The following is a 21,210-nucleotide window of genomic DNA, read 5'->3' as shown; positions in this document are numbered from 1 at the left end:
GTTTCTGATGGAAAGTATGAATGCCATTTCTACCATCTTTCACCCAATAATGATAAGTCAAGAGATCTCATTAAATTGACTGTTCTGTCAACAGTTTAGTTTCAAACATATTGGAGATTACTCAGGGTCAGTATCATACATGCTTGCCCTGTTTTTAACCATTTTTGGCCATTCTTGGAGACAAAATACTGGTCTGGGCAGACAGTTGGCCTGACCGAGAAATCATGTTCTTACCAAGGTTTCTCAAGTTCCTTTCTTCAGTGCTGCTCATCTCTCTCGTTTTTACCAGCTTGGGTGCATGATGTTCACTTGAGACTCTGCATAGGGGTTAGAAGACACTGATTTGAGGTGGGAGTGGGGAGCCACCACTGTGTATCATACATCACACATTCAGTCTAGCAGGAGCTGAACATTTTACTTTTTAGGAAGAGTCCTCTCCTTAAAAGAGGAATATACATACAGGCTTCTTTCACATTATGTTCTGTGACATTTTTCCAAGTTTCAACAGATTATTTTCCAAATTGTGTGACAGAAAATTCATAGAATGATAGAATCAGTTTGGTTGGAAGAGGCCCTCAAGATCATAAAGTCCAACTGCTAACCTAACTCTGGCACTAGAATTAGAGGGATGCAAGTCTTTATTAGGCTTAAACCTTTATAATTGCTTTCAAGAGATGAGGTTACAGATACATCTCAGTGGAGAGGGACCAGTGGCAGCAAAGCTTCTCAGAGAGGAAGTTTTTCAGAGTGATATGTGGTTAAAAGCATCGGCAGAAAGCTAAATTTCTTCGCATTTTTGCCAGGATCTATCTGAGACTGTTCCTTGTGAGTCCCGCTCACAATTACAATACGACTCTGCAGGCCAAGAACATGACTCTTTCTGCAAGACATCCAGTTTGTTTCTATAGAGGAAGTTGCTCCAGGAAACATTTCAGATTTTATTTAATTATATTTTTTCTGATTTTTTTTTTCCCCTTCTTCTTTGAGAGTTTTCTGAAAGAACAGGGCTATGAAACTGTTTAGCTCTTTCACCAAACCATAGAATCATAGACTTGTTTAGGTTGGAAAAGACCTTTAAGGTCATCCAACCATTAGTTAGCGCTGCCCAAGTCACCCTCATGATTTCTGTCTGGGAATTACTAACAGATTTAGAATTAGCTTAGTTATAATTCACATATTCAAATAGGATGAGGTATTTGTATGATAACAGTTTTTTTTAACCTTTTATTTATAATTGCTAGCAAAAGTTGAATGCATCACTGAAGTCAGATGGATCAACGAACAGTTCGATTCAGAAGAAGTTATTTATTACCATGGGTTCTACTGAGGTATGGTTGAAAATTCATTAGATGACATTTGAAAAGTGAAAGATTGGAAAAATGTAACAGTTTTACAGTGTTAAACAGATTTTTGTAATTCTTGGATAGATATTTAAGTATTTAGTCCATGTTGTCATAATGCAAGATTTCCCAGCTGAGCTGGGAATTTACTAGTAAAGAAGTAGTGATTAATGGATTTGACTGTCTGAGAGGAGAGCAGGTCAAATAAATGCTTGTTTAAAAGTTGCAGATCCTAACATTTTGTTAATGACTGTATGTTCAAGTATTTTCCAGTGCTTGTGCACTTCTAGTTTAAAAGTGCAATTCTTCAGTGGTTTTAATAATGCTGCACATAACTCCAAAAATATCTTCAACAATTTCTTTATTTCATTCAAATTCTTATAACAACCTCCTCACTGTAATATCTAAGCATTATTCAGACTACTCATTAACATTTCTGATTAATTTTATTTCTGTCTCTTTTGGAGGAAATCAGGTGTACCATAGTCAACTTTATTTGAATAAAGCATGGTGATGTCTTTTTATTTTTTTTTTTTCATTTTTTTTTTCAATGAGCTTATATTAACATAGATGTGTTAGAAAAGACATAGCTGAAGAATTCTGTCTTGATTTCAGAGAAGTGAGGTTCATTCCTCTGCCAATTGGACCAATGGGAATGGCTTTTAAAATTTGTTATAGTTGAATTATTAAATTTAATATATTAAAAATAAGCATTGTTGCAGTACTGATTTGAAACTTTTACATTACTTCAGTCCATTGAAAAGATGAAAGCACATGTTAAAAGGTATTTGAATCAGAAGTTTTTAGTAATCTTTAAGTTCCCCTTCAAAAAAATGAAATAAATGTCATTCTAACACGATCCATTCTGGTCTAGGTATCTATGAAAAGTACTTTAAATGCTTGAAAGCTGAAGATATCTTTAGGTTTTTATCAATGAATTTGTTTTGGTAGATTCAGAAAGGGATTAGACAATCTCATGGGTAGGTCTGTAAATGGATACTTAAGATGACTAGACAGGAATTTGTCATCTCAGCTCTCACACAATGTTTGCAGGTGGTCAGGGAACACAGGAGGAACGGAGCTCAGAAAGGAGCCTGACTCGCAAGCTCTCCCTGAACTGCATTTTCTTGATAGAGATGCGATACTGGACTTGTCTGCCCAAAAGGGCATTTTTGATGTTCTTATGTCAGATGGAGAAAAAATGACGTTTGATTTGAGAAGGATCAATTTTGAAATATCCTACAAACAGTTCCCTACTGTTTTTGAGTAATATTTTTTTTTACAATTTTGTTTTCAGCACAGTTTTACATTGTTAAGTAAATCACTTTTACTGTAGAGGTGTGCTCTTTTTAACTGATTTCATTTTGTCCTTTTTACAGAACTTTACAGGAACTTGTGCATTTTTCCTAAGGACATCAGATAAAGTTATAACTGCATCAAATATTTCTCAGGTCAGACCAAAATATTTGCAACAGAAGAGCATGCAGATACTAACATTTAAGAATAGACATTAAAGAAAAAAATGTAATAAGCCTGAAATAATTTTCTCAAAAACATTGATGCACTCATTTTTATGCTTTACAGATTTTCGCCTTATTTGTCACTAATAAGTTGATGTGTTCCCTTTGAGCAGTCCAAAGTTGTTGTAAGTTTGTTCTCCAGCTACCGTCATGGAAATTAGTACTTCAGTTTCTGTCAGTCACTTGCTTTATGACAATATTTTTACAAATATCTCATCGAAGGGTGCAGAAATAGTTTTGAGGCTTCCTCTTCTCACGGCCTGTGAGTTCTGCTGCACTGTTTCAGTTGGGTACCTGTCAGAATGGTTGTCCAGACTCTTCAGTGAGCTTCCCTTGTGTCCTCTCTCTATGGTTCTCTTGCAATCACCTTGTCTTGGCAATGGATGTCCTGTAGCTGTTATCAAACTTCATCCTTTATGTGATGCAACATTTTTAGATGACATAGAAGGTAGAACAAGCCCTAATTTTCCATCTGGCAGTCTTCACACTGATGAGGCTTGGAGCTTGGGCTCAGACTGGTTTGGCAAGTTTTGGTTTATCCTGAAGAGTTGTGTTGGAAATAGAACCTGAGAACCCCCTAGAAATACACAAATTTGTCCTGTTCCTCAAGAGGAATAGCTGAATCTTCAGCATCCTGTGGAAATAAATGGTTCAGGTTGTATATCAACTTTGTCCTAGAGATTCAGAAGTCTTGAAAGACTTAATTTGCCGTGTCTCTCCCTCCCTGCAACAAATGTAAACACTAATATGGGAGAAACTGGCATTGTTAAAGCATCTGAAGGGGGAAAATAGAGGTCAGTTTTTTCTTCATTAGCCTTCTGTCCTTTCCTTCTGTTATTTTGTTAGCACACTCTCTTGCAGAAAGAATTAGTTTAGGAGCATTTCCTTGTTAACAACCTTGTGAGCATTGCCTCCCAGGGAACATGTTCAGACACGCAGAGAAATCTGGTCTTCCTCCTAAGCACTTCTTCAAGCTGAATGATGTCATCCATAATACCACCACTTTTTGAGAAAGAGTTTTCTACCCTCTTGTACTCTAGTGGGATTATAATACTGTAATATTGTTAGGATGTAGCATTCCACGCATGCATAACAACTAATTGTCTTAAATGCTCTTCTTTTGCATGCAAGGGGGGACTAGCAAGAAAAACACTAGTGAAATTAATAATCAAGATAGCCGAGAATGTCAAAGCTTCTACAAAACCTCATTTGTAGTTGCTGTTCCTAAAACACTCTGGAATTGCTGTCTTTACACAGGCAGAAGTTGGGAGTAGAAGCTTCCAGGGCAGAACTCTGTTTTCTTTTCCCTGTATGAGTGAAACATTCAGTGTGATGAAGGCAAAATCAGTGTATCTTTGTGCGGCTCAGAAGTTCTCAATGAGACTCCCTCTCTGCTAACAGGAGGCATACCCAGATCTGAAATGGCTAGTCTGTATGGGTCGTAGAAAGCACATGGCCCATGTTCAGGATGTATCCATCTGTAAGCAAAATGCCTGTAGAAGATAACCAGTCCATAAGCAGATAGCACTGGGAAAACATGCAGTCCTTCACTTCCTCCAATTAATGCATTATGTTCTGCAGTAAAATTCCACTCACCAGTGCTGTCTCTGTCCCCAGCTTCAGAAATTCACTGCTTGTTGCTTCACATTAACTAGAATGGACTATTAGAAGGGAACTACAATGGTCATATAGTCCAACTGTCTGACCACTTCAGGGCTGACCAAAAGCTGAAGCACATTGTTAAGGTCATTGTCTGAACGCCTCTTAAGCGCTGACAGGCTGGGGGCATTGACCATCTCTTTAGGGAGTCTGTTCCAGTGTTTGACCACTCTCTGTGTAAATAAATGCTTCATAACAATGAATGACAATGAACTGGAGAGCAACTGAGGCATTTCTTGCCTGATACATTTGTTGTCCATTTTTAGGCATTTATGATAGATGGAAGCTGTTCCTCTAAAAGAGAAATATAATTGTCTTAATGCACTGATGTTAAATGATTCATTTTAATTGGTGGCTGGAGTGTTGCTACAATATAGGACTGACTCTTCTGGTGATTGAAACTTAATGGCAAGTCTTGGAATTTCCAGTCGAATTTTAGTCTATGTCCAATCCAAATTAAGTAGTGGGGCGGGGGGAATATCCTCATGGAACCTACACAGTTATGGACTGTATGTATGTCTGCCACATGTCTGAATTTCACTCAAGTACTATAATGCTGCAGAAGTTTATGTGCACTCTGCTGATTTTTGTTTCTTCCCAAAGGAGGTGAATTTTGGTGTATTTGATTGTGCTAACGGAAATATCCTTCAGGGCCTGGAACTCTTCTTGTCCCAAATCATCATACCAGCACTTAAATCCCAACAGGTAATCCAATAGCTAGTCTTATTTCCCAAGAACATGTGGAATTAAGGCCAGTGGCTGCTGCACTCCTGTTTGTGCATCAGTTGAACGATACAAAAAGATACAGGTCTAATACAGACCTTTATGGGAGTCATGCAATTTGTATACAAGTGTTTGAAATACATATATTTATTTTTTATTTTCAAGCCATAGCACCAGCTGTAATGCTCATAACAAAGGAGAATGTAGCATATCAGCCATACTAAGGTAAAACTATGATGACTTATTTAAAACTAGATTAAGCTTGGATTGAAAGAAGTGTCAAGTCTCTCTGGCTGGACAAAGGATCAGTGTATGATTTTATTCTAGACCGTGGACAGCAAGTGCTGTATCACAAAAAGAGTGTCCATCTTCTCTAAGTTTTTTTTTGTTCTGTGTCAGTCACAAAGCATCACAGTTGGTTCTGTTGCCTCCAGAAGGACATGTTCAGAGGTAGGAAATATACCTTCCTAATTTTTTTTTTCCATAAATCATAAAATATTCAGAATTGGGGAGCTGTGAAAGAAGGCTTGAAGAACAGCCAGATACAAGACTTTCTGTATTCAGTGGATAAATTTGTGGGTACTTTGTCATCATCAAGACAAAATATAGAAGATAAAATTCAGCTCACAAAAGTGGATATTGATATTTATATCAGCAACTTACAGAACCCATCTGACTACATAACTGCAGGTGAGTAATTCCTATGTCAAAACAACCACAATGATGCTGTTTATAAAATAAATGTTATGTCATTAGTAAAAAATTACTCTGAAGAATTAATTCGTCTTCCCTGAGCGGTATATATTTTTCTGCTTACACTTGCCAGGTTTCTCACTGTGTAATTATAAAATCATCAATCATTTGCCCATCCATTAATTCACAGATCTGTAGATTAGGTAGTTCCTTGACATATCATGTATGCAGTGGCCTGTGTTCCTCCTAGTTTGCTGGCCAAGTAGTTAGTAGTGTAACTAGTGTAACTAGTGTAACTAGCCATCTACTAGTATGTATAGTCTTCAATTTCTTTGATACTGTGGAAACCATATCTTATGTTAAGTCTGGCTCTGAGGGCTGTGGGTCAAAACAAAACATATTTATAAAAGTTTGTCTTATATATATACATATATGTTTATGTGAGAAAAAGAGCAGTTATGTCTTTTTGAACAATAGCTTTCCACCATTTCTTTTCATCACATGGATTTTCAGAGTGAAATAATGCCAAACCAGTAAATACTTGTGCAATCCCTCTCAACCCTACATGAGCCTGTGGCAGGACAGTTTCCACAGAAGAACTAGTGACTCTTAAGATGAGACAATAACATTATATAGCTGGGCAGGTTCTTCAGATCCATTCAGTAGCACAAGCTCCATGAGTCCTAAATATAATGCACCGAGTGAACCGGACTCTTTTCAGCTGCTAAGGCAATCTAAAAGATGTGCTGACTTATGAATTGTAGGGGATTTTTGTGACTGTTAATAGTGGTGTCAGTTACGTGATGCTTTTGATGTGGCATAGGCTGCAGTGGCAGGAGAGAAATGTGGAGGTGTAAGCCTTTGCTTGTGAAATGCAAGCAGAAAAATATACCCATAATAGTTAATGCAATTCTTAGACCTCTGAAACACAATTCTCCCAAACCCACATTACCGATGATTGTTGTTTTTTGTTCCCCTTATGAACTCAGTGTATTTTTAACTGTTTCCGTTGTAAAGGATTTGCAGTATAGTAGGTAGATACAGGTTTTATGTGTGTGCATCTTGTTATTACCATCTTAATAATTTCCTGTTGTTGATCAGTGATTTGAATATCATCAGCTTATACAGTTTCAGCTTATGTTTGACAAGGACATTTAACTTCTGCAGTTAAAAATCTGTATTTATTTCTTGGTACTTATGAGACCATCCTATTCTATGATTTTGAAGGCAGTAACACAGAGGTCACTGAGAAACTGGAAGAAGTGATCATGATTTGGATCAAACAGATCAGACAAGTTTTAGTGGAGAGTGAACAAATGAGAAGAGAAGCTGGTGACGTTGGTCCATCTGCAGAGCTGGAACACTGGAAGACAAGAATGTCATCATTTAACAGGTTAAATCCCTGTGTTATTTCTCACAGAGTCTAAAAAAAAAGTTTTTAAAAAATAGATGTAAACTTCATTTCCAAAGGGAGTATTAATTGTATTTCTTTCTTCAAAGTCTTTTAGATGAGATCAAGAGTACGAGAGTAAAGAAAATCATAAGTATTCTTCAGGCAGCAAGATCAAAGACTTTAAAGCAGTGGAAAGAGCTGGTAATTACTATGTTTTAATAAAAGTTTTAAATTAGTACAGTACCATATTTGTAATACACAGAGAACTAAACACAATGCTAAAAATAGGTTTGAGTGTTTACGCTAGTTTTGTACTGTGGTTTATTACCCATTTGTTGAAACATAACATTGAAGAGTCTGAAGTTAAATAAATGACTTGAAAAGAAGTCAATGCTTCTGTATGTGTCATTCATTACTGTAGTGAGCAGAATGGTTGTGCAAAAGTAAAGCCATGCAGCAATACATTTTTCTGTCTCTCTCCAGCTGTACACTATGCAGGCCACCTGTAGAGATGTCGGAAAGTTCATCATGTTGCTTTTAGAATTATTGACAGCTGGCTTTTTGTAGCATAACAGCTAATTCAGATAAGTGGATATCTGTAATGTAAACTTATCAGTCAAAATGTTAGGCAAGCCAGAAAATAAGCTGTATACCATGTACAGGCAATCAGACCCCCCACCTCCACCAGAATGCAGATCTTCTAACACTTAAGAAGCTATTCTACTGTTTTGAAAATAGACCAGCAAAAGGGTGTCAGCCTATAGAGTTTCTGGTTTTGTGCTTAAAATTGTCACAGACTTCTGTGATAAATGGAATTTGGATGAGAGTGTGTGTACAGAGCCAGTACAAGCCACAGATGATGAACTAGATTTTTTTCTTCATACAAAATTGCCTCCTAAGGACTGGATAGTTCCACCTGTCATGAACAGAAGGATATACAAGCATCAGTCGTGAACTCATTTTCCCTAACAAGTGTTTATTAAAAAGTGATGGGAAATGCCTTGGTACATTTCAGGGATCTTTCCTAAGTTCTGTAGGATGGGTATCATGCTAAAACCATTCTAAAATGTAAGTTGGATTATTGAAACCAGACTATTGTTACCTCTATCAGGAAAGAAAAGTTTAGGGGTTTAAGGAAGGAGTTCTTCTAAATCATATCCAAGATATTGCTGATTGCCAGGTAGATCTTACCATTTTTTGCCTGTAAAAGTAGATATTTCTTATGTAAAGAAGAAATGTCTTATTTGAAATAACTTTCTGCAAGAAAATGTTTGCAAGATGGATTAATAGTCTTGCAGTAACATGCAAGAGAAAGAACCTCTTCAGTAAATTTTAACAGTATTAATTTTTTATTTCTCCCCTCAGGATGGCAATATAACAATTGCTGCCAATGAAGCTAAAGACAACATGAGATATTTATATACATTGGACAAATTTTTTGGCCCACTTGCCAAAGCCTCCCCTGTAAGTAGTGCTCTAAAGGCAACAATTAACTTGAAATTCAGAAAATAAAGGCTTTTGCTTCTGAAAGATATTATCTTTTCAGTATTTAACTCCTACGTTTAATGATTAGTGGACAGCTTAACTCTTTTGGCACCAGTGAACTGAGTTTACAGATTTTGAATAATCCAGAGATAATACTACTTTTTATGTAGAAGGCAGTTATCATTCCAGAAAATAATTGAAGGGAATGAAAAAAATATGCAAAAGATGTTGTTTTTTCAAACCTGATGTCAAGCTGAATTGTCTTTGGGAGGTTGGGCTTTACATATGGTACTGCTTCCTGTCTCCATGCTTCAGTTACTAGTTACTTGTGATTGTTTTAATGCAAGTATCATAAAATGATCTTAAGCCTTCAGTTGAGCTGAAGTTGGACAGCTTCCACTTATTTTACAGGTTAAAACTGTTTCTCTTGCAGGTAGCACGGATTTACTGTCATCTTGGTTCAAATGCTAAAACTTACTTTCATAACCATATGGGTCTGAGATTTCATTTTTTTAAGTGAGAGCATGAATTTTGAAGATACAGCCACCAGGCAAAACTGTCTAAGCTTACATGGTTCAGTAGATTTACACATAATCCAGCTGCTTACAATTTTTCTAAATGTTGTTTTCAAAGCTTGTACTCTGAATCCATTGTGCTATTTCACATGGCTTTTGTTCTGCAAATATTCACTGTGTGGCCATATTGGATTTGACTTTTATATACCATACTTTTTTGGTTTTTTTAATGCTTTTCTAGACCATTCACTGTCTCTTGTTCTGAGTTCTCAGAGTATCTGGCTTGCATGCATTTCTGTGGGACAGAAAAGTCTGTAGTTCAGTGTCCTCACTAAGAGAGAGATTATTATTGCCTTGCCACCTCCTTTTGTATTTCTCTTCTGCACAGAACTAGGCAAAATGAGCAAAGGCAAACTTTCTTCTTGCTGTCCTTCCTACAGCGGGCCAACTCTTTTATAGCAGTGTAGGACTTCTTTACCTCAGGTAGCATATTCCTTTGCAAAACAGACTACATAGAGCACCTTCATGTACTGGAGAGCATGGCCAAAAAGAGTGCAGCCTCTGTTTTTCCTCTGGAAAATCTTGGTCATAGTGTGTTAAGTCCCCTCAAATGAATTGGATGGTCCAGTTCATAATTAGAGGTCTACAAGAAAAATGTATTACAATGAAAAAGATGTTTACCCAATGACCAGTGTATTCCCAGCATTGTCACATTTTCCCTTGTGTTAATTTTTTAGGAAATTCAAATTGCTGACTTTCCCATTTTTTTCCTGATGTAGGTAACAATGATGGAACACGTACCCAGTTTAATGAATACTGTCTGTATGATCTACTGTACATCACCATACTACAACACGTCAGAGCGCATGACGTCTCTTCTTCTTAAAATCACTAATCAAATGATAAACACATGCAAGACCTATCTCTGTGAAGGTGTTTCAAAAATCTGGGATCTGGACAGGTAATAGAATTTTAATAATTCCACCTTCTTCTGTAAGCACTAGAAATAAGTTTATAGATTACTCATCAAGATTATTAAAAGGCAAATTTAAGTAGCCCTTTGTCCTCCTATCAGGCACTGATTCCCATGTTAATTTTAAGCTTGTGTCTGTTCATTTTCTGTAGAATTAAGTACTCTGTGAAAAAAGCTGTTGCAAAGCACGTAATATATATCAGTACACAACATTTGATATTTTTGGCTTTTTTTTAGACTAAAACACACTTGAGCAATTAGAACTGGGAGCTAAGGTTTTTCATAAAGAAGCTCTGAGAGCAAACTGGTGAAGTTCCATCTAATATTTGTATTTTGCTGTTAGTGGACAGGAAAGTCAGGTTGAGGAAGGAGACAGTTTATACCAGGACCAGAATCACAATTCATTTGTGCTCTGTTTGGTGTGAGGTATGTGGGTGATTAGACACAGACTTTAATTTTCTGAGTATTCCGTGGACAATGCTGTATGAGCAAACACATGAGGACTGTAAATGGTGCTAATGAGGCACCTTAAATTTAAAAAGCTAGATTTCCTGTAAGTTTGCTGGTTAGACATGCCTAAGACGAGTTTTATTCTTCTTTTCTATCGTCCTTGTTACAGCTCTTGGTATAGGAAGAGTCTCAGGTTTTCAGCAAATGTTAGGCACAATACAGAAAAAGCACAAAAAATTTGCCCCTGCTCTAAGGACCTTGCAATCTAAAACATAAGAAGAGCTTGCAGTCTGAAACATAAGAAGTGAATAAAGATATGGGGGAGGAAAGAGGGATGAATAAAAACCAGCAGTCGTGCAGTGTTGGCCAACTGGAGTGACAGTGTTTTCAGCAAACCCTGTGATGGCCTTGGGTGTTCTGTAGGCATCAGTGCCAGGAGAACTAAAGGAGACCTTTCAAGGAAGGGACGAGTTAGCCACTCTGTGGCTACTTGCAAGGAGCTGCTCCCAAGTGCTACATACAGCATAAGTGGAAGCACAGAAGAGTTTGGATGAAACTTAACAGAAGGATGGTGAATGCTGACATCACTGGCAGAAAAAGTGATGTCATTTATCTGAAGGATAAGTTAACTGGAGATAGGCTAGGAAGAACACATACTATCAGAACAACTCAATTATTTTCATGCAAAAGGGAGAAACCACAGAGAGGGTTTAAGATGCGCATGACATCTAAAGTTATCAACTAGAAAAGTAATGATTTGAATAACCTCTTGAAAGAGTATAATTGGGGCAAGATTATGGTTACTGCGGCGAGAAGGAAAAGGTGTTACAAGCTTCATCAGTCATTAACAGTCAGGATATCTGTGCTTAAATTCCAGCCAAGTCAAAAGTGACACTGAAGTTAGGAGACATAAAAGTGAATCTAATAAATAATTTGGTTTCGTGCTGTATTTTGGTGTTGGTAAAAGGAAGATTTCAGAAATTACTGGTAATCAATCAACTACTGGCTATGTTTATTCTAAAGAATTAATTTAAATAAAATTAGAATACTTTTGTTTGCTTATTCTAGCCGAATTTATTTTTGAGACATTCTTCTTGTTTATTTATTTGCTGCTGCTGTCCCTGCGAAAGTTCCTCTCTGTCCCCATTAGTGGTTTCAGTCTGTAAAGTCTGACTTTCATTTTCATTCCAAATGATCTTTTGGAAGATGAAAGACAAAGCCAAAGTGGAGCAACAGTCTTGAGTAAATGGCTTATGGCTAATTTCCATGCCTCATCTGTGTATCTCATGCATAGCAGTACCTCAGGGTTCATGAACAACTCTGTATAAGATGTAACTATTTGTGGCCTTAGGAACCAAGATGTTCCTGGTGTATCTTTTTAAAGAAACAAGACTTTCCTCATGCATACTGTAGTCTGGAAAAATACCTCTCCAGTCTTCTCTGCATAGAAAAAAACAAAGAAACAAATGAAGGAAAACCCATCAGAAATATGCAGTTTACAGAAGATGAGAAATGGCCAAGCCAAAGGCATTCAGGAGCCAGGGTTTACCCAGTGTAAGTCCTTTCTGGACTATGCTGTGAAAGTTTTGGGTTGATGACAATAAAACCTACACTAAAAATATCCAATGTAGATAACAAATTTTAAGAAAAAAACTTTTAATGTAATCCTCATATTTTGAATGTTTTCAGGTAACATATAATTTTGTATTCTTATTTTTGCAAAGTTGCATGTCTGACTGAAATACTCTCTTTTTATTTATGCTCTTTTGAGGACCTCCTTACAATGATTTTCTGTCTTCTGTACTTTCTTCCTCAGGCAAGAATTGCTAAAGAGGATACAACAATGCATTTCCCTCAAAGAACTGTACCGAACATGCTTTCAGAGAATTAGGGAGGAGCTAAAGGAAAATCGAAGTGACAGGCAATTTGATTTTAGGTAAATAATTTACTCTAATATGGAATCATATTCATTTATACAATTTACAAATGAGATGTCATTATATCTGCTGGATAGCAGAAAAGCTAAATACTAAGTTAAAATGCAGCATTTATTATAATTGAAACATGATGTTGCAGAGGTTTGTGAGTTTGTTGTTGTTATTTTTGTTTGTTTGTTTGTTTGTTTTCAGGAATAAACCAGTGAAAGGCTTTTGCCAGTAACTTGTTGATTTAGCAGGTGTCCAAGGGGACTTCAGGAGAATTTATGCATGTGTTAATACATATGTTTACGTATGGTCTGAAATCCCAACAAATTTGACTAATGAATACAAGTGAAAAGACTCCAGGGGAATTTAGTCACCTTTGGGCTAGCTTGCCTGTCACAGTGCTAAGGGGATTTTTACCTGTATTGGCACTTTCAGCATGGGACATTTTTTAGTATTGTACATTCACATTTTGATCTCCTGCAAATGTCTTATTTAAAAGAGTAACTCCTGTGAAATATAATAAAGGCTTTTAACGTACAAATATAAGGATTAAGCATTTTCTGGTTTATATGCATTACTTTAAAATGGTTCTTATTTGATTTGTAATTATTACACTAGAGTTTTTTTATATGAAACTTGGTAGCAGTTCTGGTAGAATACGAATGAGTTAAATAGAGAAAATCTATTACAAACACATTTGCATAACAATCCCTCTGTTGCTTTTTTATTGTTAGTGAAAACTATATATTTGGAAAATTTGATACATTTTGTAAACGTTTGGAGAAGATTTCAGATATGAGCAATATGATGGAAAGCCTTTTAAAGCTCCAGCGTATAAAAATAGAAGGTATCGAAGAGATCAGTACTCATTACCAGAGCATTGCTACAAACACCAAATCCAAACAGTATGATGTTCTGGATCACAGAAAAAAAGAGGTACATAAATTCAGCACCTATTGGACAATCATTCCCTTAATTCTGTGCTTTTCACTGGAGTTATGCAAAGAAGATTAAATTGTATAACAATGCATGTAGTATTTTGCTGTAATAATAATACTTTCATATCCTTTAATACAATTTGAAAGTGTTTGGGTAAATTTGGCTTTTATTTCAAATGTTTTCGTTAATTTTGATAAACTAGGTTTCGTGTGATAGGTAATGCTACAAACAAATTTTCTTAAACTTGTTCGTTTTGAGGTGCATGTATTTTGTACTGCAAACTGAAAACTAATTCAGGCAGGTCAACACATGAAATACAGTTCATCTTGTTGCAAGAGTTAGTCATTGTTACTGAAAATACTTAGTGTAAAGGCATTATTATAGTATCACAGTATCACAGTAAAGGCACTTAGATGAACATTTTACAGGGACGAGTTAATGATATTATCTCCAGTGCTGAGCAGAGTGGTAAAAACTAAATAGACTTTTCCTGTGCTTCAGACTCTTGTTTTAGTCCAGCCTGTACATGCTGGAATTGAGCTGTAGCCTGTTTGCTTTGCAGGATTGATAGCCCCACAATAGGAGTGCTGTAATACAAATGTTGACTTAGTCTCCTGCCTTCCCGAACTGTAGCTTGCAACTATCAGGAACTTTCCTTTAAACATTTAAGTCTAGAGTACCTTTGGCTTTCTTCTAACTGGCTAATGGCTTACATTTCTGTAATTCTTGCTGTGTGGTTGTTTTCTGAAAGTGAACATTTAACTGGCATTTGGAGGTGTTTAAAAATCACATGCTTTCCTACACTTAAATGATTTGAGCAAAGTATACTATGGACTATCTTCCCAAGCTTGTAGACTGCTTTATTCGAGAAAAAGTTTGCATTGAACTCTTTTTGCATGTCCTCAGTGTTTTGGACTTCTGAGAAAAATTATTACAGATAAATACCCAAATTACTTATAGTTAGGAGCTGCCAAATTCGGGAGTCTAATAGCAGTGAGGCTGTCACAGCTCCATGTCCCCAGCTGCGAGGATGGTTGTGTAATTCCTAACAGGCTGCACGCACACGTATACACCATGCATTTATACACGGTTCTGGCCATCCACCTCAATACAAGCTGAAAACACAGCAATCATACAAACAGTATTAAGGAATTAATGAAGGCCTGTTAGTAGAAAATATATTTACATGGTTCCTTCCAGGTGGTCTTACACAGTCTGTCCAACAACTGGCTCCTGGGTACCCAGGTCTCCCCAGCTCCTGAACTTAGAAATTCGCCCCCAAAGGCCACAGCCCCACTCCCACTGCTGGAACTCAGGCCTATGCACACACACACAGACACGTGCTGTGGGTCCCTCCAGTAACTTGGCAATCAGTCCACCCTCTACTTGACCCCTGGATCCCTTTGCTCTCCTGGTTGCTGACACACAAAGTCACACACATCCTAACATTTCTTTCTTGTAGTTTGTCCAGACTTACAACCTTATCAGTGGCTGATCTTCAGACCCTACTGTCTCTGGTAGCTGTCTGGGTCTGCCTGGTCTGGTTTGGTATTCTCTAACCATTATATGTGACACATCCACCCATCCAATATGCACGTGCTCCAGTGTTTCTGGTTGCTGTGATCCATGATTCCTACCCTGGTTGCTGATACTTAGACCTCAATACACTCCAGTCTCTCCAGCTGCTGACTCTACAGGTGCACAGGCCCCAGTGACCTGTGGTCTCTGTAGAATCATGGAATGATTTGCGTTGGAAAGGACCTTTGAAGATTATCTAGTCCAGCCCCTCTGTCACAGTGGACAGGGGCAGCTTTCACTAGATCTGGTTGCTCAAAGCCGTGTCCCAGCTGACCCTGAACACTTCCATGGGTGGGGCATCCACAGCTTCTCTGGGCAACCTGTTCCAGTGTCTCACCACCCTCAGTGTGAAAAATCTCTTCCTTATGTCTGATCTAAATCAACATTCTTTTGGGTAGATTTAAAACTGTTATCCCTTGTCCTGTCTCTATACACCTTGGTAAAAGTCTCTCTTCATCTTTCTTGTAAGTTGCCCTTGAGCCCTGTCGCTCCTGTTGCTGGTGCATAGACTCCCATACACACCCATTCACACGGAAGAGAGCACCCTTTCACCCAGGAAAATGGTCAGAAATGGAGATAAGTAAGAGGACAACACAGACTGTGCCGATCAGGTGCAGGGCACAGATGGAAAAACGTACTGACCTGTTCAAGTGACAGACTCCTTTTATCCCATCATGCCTCCATTTTCCCACACTGGTTCCTCCCACAAAGCACATTGATCCCTGCCTTTGCTTCTTCCCTAACTCCCATAATAAATTTTGTACAGTCCCAAAGTGCTCTTCCCTGGTAAACTGTAGTATTAGAGCCTCTTATCTCCTAGGCAATAACTTCCCTTAGTCTGTAACATGCTCTGGAGAGTCTGACAGTTTGCTCATCTCAATGAGTTTCATACCTGGACAGTGAGCTGAACGCTCTGCTATGGCAGTGCTGGGTGTAGGTGATGAGTGTGCTCTATTCACTGATTAGGTTATTAGATTTCCTCTGCCTGTCCTTCTTCCCCTGTGCTCCTCTGTATTCATAAAAATGAGGCTTCAATCACATAACCCAACACTTTTTTTTGTTTGCTTTGCTTAGAATGTAAATGCCTTTGTTACTGGTGTTGTCCTTGTTCTCTTTCTTGCAGTGCTGAACACATGCACTGGGCACATAAAACAAAAACTTCAGGGAAATAATTTTGTGTTATGTGAAAGCAACACTATAGGTACCTTTTTTTTCTTTTTAATTTTTTTTTTTACCCTTTTCTAGTTTGAGAAAGATTACCTTGAATTTAAGAACCAAATTGCAGCATTGTATGAGTCCATACAAGAATTTGTGGATTCCTGGTTTGAGAAGACTGTAACTGTAAGTAATTTTACAAATGCAACACGCTTTTTCTGGTGCTCAGAAAGGCTGAGCACCCATAGGTCCTGCTGAGCTTCTTCATTAGTGCCAGTGTTCTGTACTGTGCTGATGGCTGCCTGAGATAATGTCAGAGGACACCAAGCTTGTTACAAATGTCTGAAAAGTCGACTGCAGAAGTGCTGGAAGATAATGTTCATTGTTTCTTGGTGCCAATTTTCTGTTCCTTCTTTCCTTATCAATTTTATAGCCCTATTTTTCTGAAATTTATTTTCTTTCTTCTTCTTGGTGTTGTCCATGCTTCCTGTTGCATTTTTGAGTTATTCCTGTTGGACTGGTAGGAGTAATGAAATAATTTCTGCCATCTGTTACCTTAATGTCAGTTCTGTTCATTGGTTCAGGCCCTGATCATGATATGAGATGTTAATGAAGCATGAATAAAGTTGTAGGTGTTCTACCACAACTGTTTGCAGAAAAAAAGTGTGATGAAAGTCAGAAAAAAAACCAATTCCATTATACTGTAGTGGTAGCAGTTTCTCAGTTCATACTATGTTAATTATATTCTATATGGGACAAAATGCAGAAGTAAAATTCACTAACTTGTCTGTATGGACTTTTCTGTGTTTCTTAGAAAGCAACTTACAAACTTACATGTTACAAATTTAAAAAAAATATGAAAATTGACTTTATGATCTATTAACATCTGCTGCAGTAAATGCTCCATCCTCCTTTTTAGACTGAACAGATGCTGGGACTTCTGATGAAGCTTGAACAAATCGGAGAAAATCATATTGATCTGAATGAGAAGTATACCATTGTCCTTCAGCAGTATAGCCAAGACTTAGAGTTTGTTCGTAAACTCTACCAGGAGCAAAAAGAAAATCCACCTATACCACGTAATATACCACCAGTAAGAAAGAACTAAATGAGAGAGAGCAAAGACTTTGCTTCTCGACTCTTTTTAAGTTAATGGAAATATAACCTCATATTTTTTGTGTTTTAGGTAACAGGGAAGATTATGTGGGCCCAGCAGTTATATAGAAAAATCGACCATCCAATGACATTCCTTAAAAAGAAAACCGCACTTTTGAAGGTTGGAAATTAGCAGAAGTGGATTTATGCAAAGCTTTCAAGCATGTTATTAACAGACACATGATTTATTTTTATACTTCTAAGCTCACTTTTCTAGCAACAGATATTGAAGCTCATCCGACAGGAAAGGTGTTGGTGTTTGTTCCAGGATTTGAATTCCTTTTTGCAGCATTATTATTCTGTGGCTGGGGACATTACTTCCCACGAGACATTAAGCTGATGACTTAGGCCAGTGCTTTTGTGCCTTCTGAGGCTTCACTCGTGTGCATCCTGATAGTGGCACTGTTGGCCTTGTACCTAAGCTTACAGCCTTCTGTCTGCTGCGATCTGTAATGAAGAGAACTGAGATATTTAACCTTAAATGGGCCACACTTCATGAAAGAATATTATTTTTATAGCTTTCTCAATGGGACATCAGTGCCTTGTATAGGTCACCGTATAGACTTTGTTTTATGGGCAAGACTGGGAGGAAAAATTGAGAAGAGTTCTTTTGTTTAGAATAGTTAAGTACTTCTTAATAATTGAATTCCTAAATAGCTGTAATGTTTCTGTGTCTTACCTTATCTTTACAATAGCACAACTTAAATCTTTCTGTTTGTTTTCTTTTCCTAATGGTGGTGAGGAAAAGCCTAGTAGAGGACATTTCTACTATATTAGACTCATGGAATTGATTAAATGGTGTTTGCCTTTTTTTCTCCTTGAATTGCAGACGCAAGAAATGAAAAAGGTTATTAAGAGCTACAATCAAATGGCTGCAGTTCTTTTGGAATTTGAACTTATTTATCATAGAGCCTGGTGCAGGTTTGCTGACCGGGCTAGAAATGCTCTGTGTGCTTCCTTACTTTTTAGGCACCCAGAAACCAAGGTATATATGATTTATTCTTTGTGTTACTGTTGCCTTGTTTAGTATTACATATGCTGCTTCGATCATATCATGGATAGACAAGCACAGCATTAAAATAATCTGAATAGAGTTTAAAAAAATGACCTACTAAAACTGTTGTGTTGTTTTGTGTTTAATGTTTTAAATTTACTTTCCTTTTTGTGTATATATGGAACAGAGTTTATTATGTCTCTTCTTTGTAAGTTTCCTGCCTCATTCAGGGCATAAAAGAGGCAGTACCCGGCAGATACATATCTATTATTGACTTATCTACATCTTCCTAGATATTTTTTCATGTCTTAATTTCTATGTTAACCAAAATTTTAGTCAAGGAAGGAATTTTTAATTAGATCATGGTCTTCTCTGTAGTGATCGATATCACTATGTTGAGTATATTGCAATCATTCATTAATTTGCTTTCAAAACTGCTTGCTGAGACAGAAAATCTCACCATTCTTACTTCACTGATTGTTTCTTCTGCTGTGGTGCAGAGAAATTATGGTCTAAATGTGTCATTTTTTGATCTAATTATTCCATAATGGAGAACTAGAACCTCGTTTTCAAATTTATTTAGCATCTTAATAGCATTAGGTGCCTCCAAGTGTACAGAGATCAACCTACACAACATTTCTCCCTAGTCTACCAATGGAGAAACTGAGATGAAAAGGCAAATTACCTTCCACAGAGTGTAGCTGCAGAACTAGAATTAAACTTAAGAAGTCACAGGAGCCAAGTGTTAGGGCACAGTGAAGGTATCACAGGAAATTGAAATCAGTGTAAGATACAGGTTGATTAATACTTCGGAAAATCCAGATGTTTGCAGAGGGGAATGAAGTTCTGTGCAGAGACATGGGTATCTGTTTTAAAAATCTTCTGTAGTCATCTACACCTTGTGATATGTTCCAGTTGTATCACACTACATGTAACCATCAAACTGCTACCTTATTTTCTGTATCTTTTTTTTCCCTTTACTGCTACATGAAGGAATTACTTGTAAACTTGGACCCAGTGGTCTTGGAAGTACTTTATGAAACAAAATACCTGAAAAAAATGAATTTTGAAGTTCCAGATGTTGTCCTTGGTTTGTGGGCAGATGAAGAACAGATTAAAAGACATCAAATGGAGTGAGTGAACTGCTTTTTGATCTGATTCTCATCTGCAAATGAGAATCCCAAGCTTTGAGTCCATAGCATATGCTTTTGATTTATTATAATTTTTCCTTTTGATGGAGTTTAATTGAAATTCAATTGCTTTCCCCTGCATTTCCATAGTAATATGGGTAACATGCAGTTGTTCCTGTCTCCACAAAATCTCATTACCGGAAAATGCCTACATGCTTTTGTTTTGTTACTGCAACAGCTGCTCTGTAAGTGAGGCTGCTAGGTACTGCTAAGGCGTCTATGCACTATAACATAGAGATTACACTCCAAAATATTACTGTTAACATCAAAAGCTTTTTTCTGTTAGAAAAACAATCTGGAATTTACCACTGTATTAAGGCACAACCCACACATTTGTATAGGTGATACATCACCTAAGTTATAATTTGCTCTCTTATGTTGAATATCTGAAAATAACTTTTGCTGATTTTAAATAATTTCTTTCTGCTTATTTTAGCAGTCTAATTCTGTGCTGGAAGAGTTCTTTCCATTCCCCCTGATGCTGATTGTTCTCTAACTCACTAAGCAAGGATGACAGGTCTTCTAAAAAGCCATCCTTTGTGGGGAGTGTTTTTTAGGTAGTTTTAAAAACAGAAGTGGACTAAAAGAGGAGAAGTTCAAAGAGTTTCAGAAACACCAGAATTCAACACCTCCTCCCTTTTTCTATTGTTAAAGTTTTCAGTCTTTCACTCTTACAATACCACATTTTTCTTTAATCATCCGTGGAGTGTTTTAGGACAAACTAACCTGAAGTTTATAACGTGCAAGGCAAACTCTATGTGCTCCAAAAAGCCACAGCCCTAACTTTTGCCACCCAAGAGAAACAAAAATAACAGAAAGTGTTTGCAATAAAAAAATAATCCAAACTTACTTTGTACTCTAAAAAAGACTTAAGACTCACTCCCCAGGCAAAGAAAGAATATTCAGAGATTGCAGATTTTTGCTTAAGCAACACTGGAAAAACACTTCTGGATATTTTGTGAATGTGTTCTCAGTATATGGTTTGTAATAATGATGTTTAAAGTAATGGTTTTAATCTGGCCCAGAACACAGCAATTACCTTATTTTTTTTCAGCAGTTGTAAGAAGCTCATTATGTATCTGACTTCTGAGTTGCATTCGCTTCTAATTCTTGTTTATGCAGCTTTATTATGTAGCTTGCTCTTCATGGAACTGTATTGGTAAGTCGTGATTCAGAATTTCACAGTATCACACAGTATCACAGTATGTTTGGGATTGGAAGGGACCTCAAAAGATCATCTAGTCCAACCCCCCTGCTGGAGCAGGAACGCCTAGGTGAGGTCGCACAGGAACATGTCCAGGTGGGTTTTGAATGTCTCCAGAGAAGGAGACTCCACAACCTCCCTGGGCAGCCTGTTCCAGTGCTCTGGCACCCTCACTGAGAAGAAGTTTTTTCTCAAATTTAAGCGGAACCTCTTGTGTTCCAGCTTGATCCCATTACCCCTTGTCCTATCATTGTTGGCCACCGAGAATTTGAACTGTTTTTCTTTGGGATTTGGTGTCCTAAGTGGTTTGGATCTAGCT

At 37.3% G+C, this 21,210-nt stretch overlaps 1 protein-coding gene across 4 annotated transcripts in view; it reads left to right on the top strand.

Annotated features, from left to right (window-relative positions):
• The window catches only part of LOC102096498 (dynein axonemal heavy chain 5-like), a 170,061-nt gene that overhangs the window by 8,225 nt on the left and 140,626 nt on the right, over positions 1-21,210 (top strand). For all 4 annotated transcript variants that reach the window (XM_065052935.1, XM_021295674.2, XM_065052934.1 and 1 more), the window contains exons 6-20: positions 1,242-1,328; positions 2,720-2,791; positions 5,123-5,224; positions 5,746-5,932; positions 7,163-7,328; positions 7,436-7,529; positions 8,694-8,792; positions 10,108-10,289; positions 12,568-12,687; positions 13,411-13,612; positions 16,439-16,534; positions 17,268-17,441; positions 17,535-17,624; positions 18,333-18,488; positions 19,491-19,630. In XM_065052935.1, coding sequence (XP_064909007.1) covers positions 1,242-1,328; positions 2,720-2,791; positions 5,123-5,224; positions 5,746-5,932; positions 7,163-7,328; positions 7,436-7,529; positions 8,694-8,792; positions 10,108-10,289; positions 12,568-12,687; positions 13,411-13,612; positions 16,439-16,534; positions 17,268-17,441; positions 17,535-17,624; positions 18,333-18,488; positions 19,491-19,630 — 1,967 coding nt within the window. The remainder of the gene's footprint in view (positions 1-1,241; positions 1,329-2,719; positions 2,792-5,122; positions 5,225-5,745; positions 5,933-7,162; positions 7,329-7,435; positions 7,530-8,693; positions 8,793-10,107; positions 10,290-12,567; positions 12,688-13,410; positions 13,613-16,438; positions 16,535-17,267; positions 17,442-17,534; positions 17,625-18,332; positions 18,489-19,490; positions 19,631-21,210) is intronic.

Source organism: Columba livia, chromosome 2, assembly GCF_036013475.1.
Source record: "Columba livia isolate bColLiv1 breed racing homer chromosome 2, bColLiv1.pat.W.v2, whole genome shotgun sequence".
In the NCBI taxonomy this organism is placed as follows: Eukaryota; Metazoa; Chordata; class Aves; order Columbiformes; family Columbidae; genus Columba; species Columba livia.
Note: the sequence above shows the minus strand (reverse complement) of the source record. Positions and strands in the feature narration are given on the sequence as shown.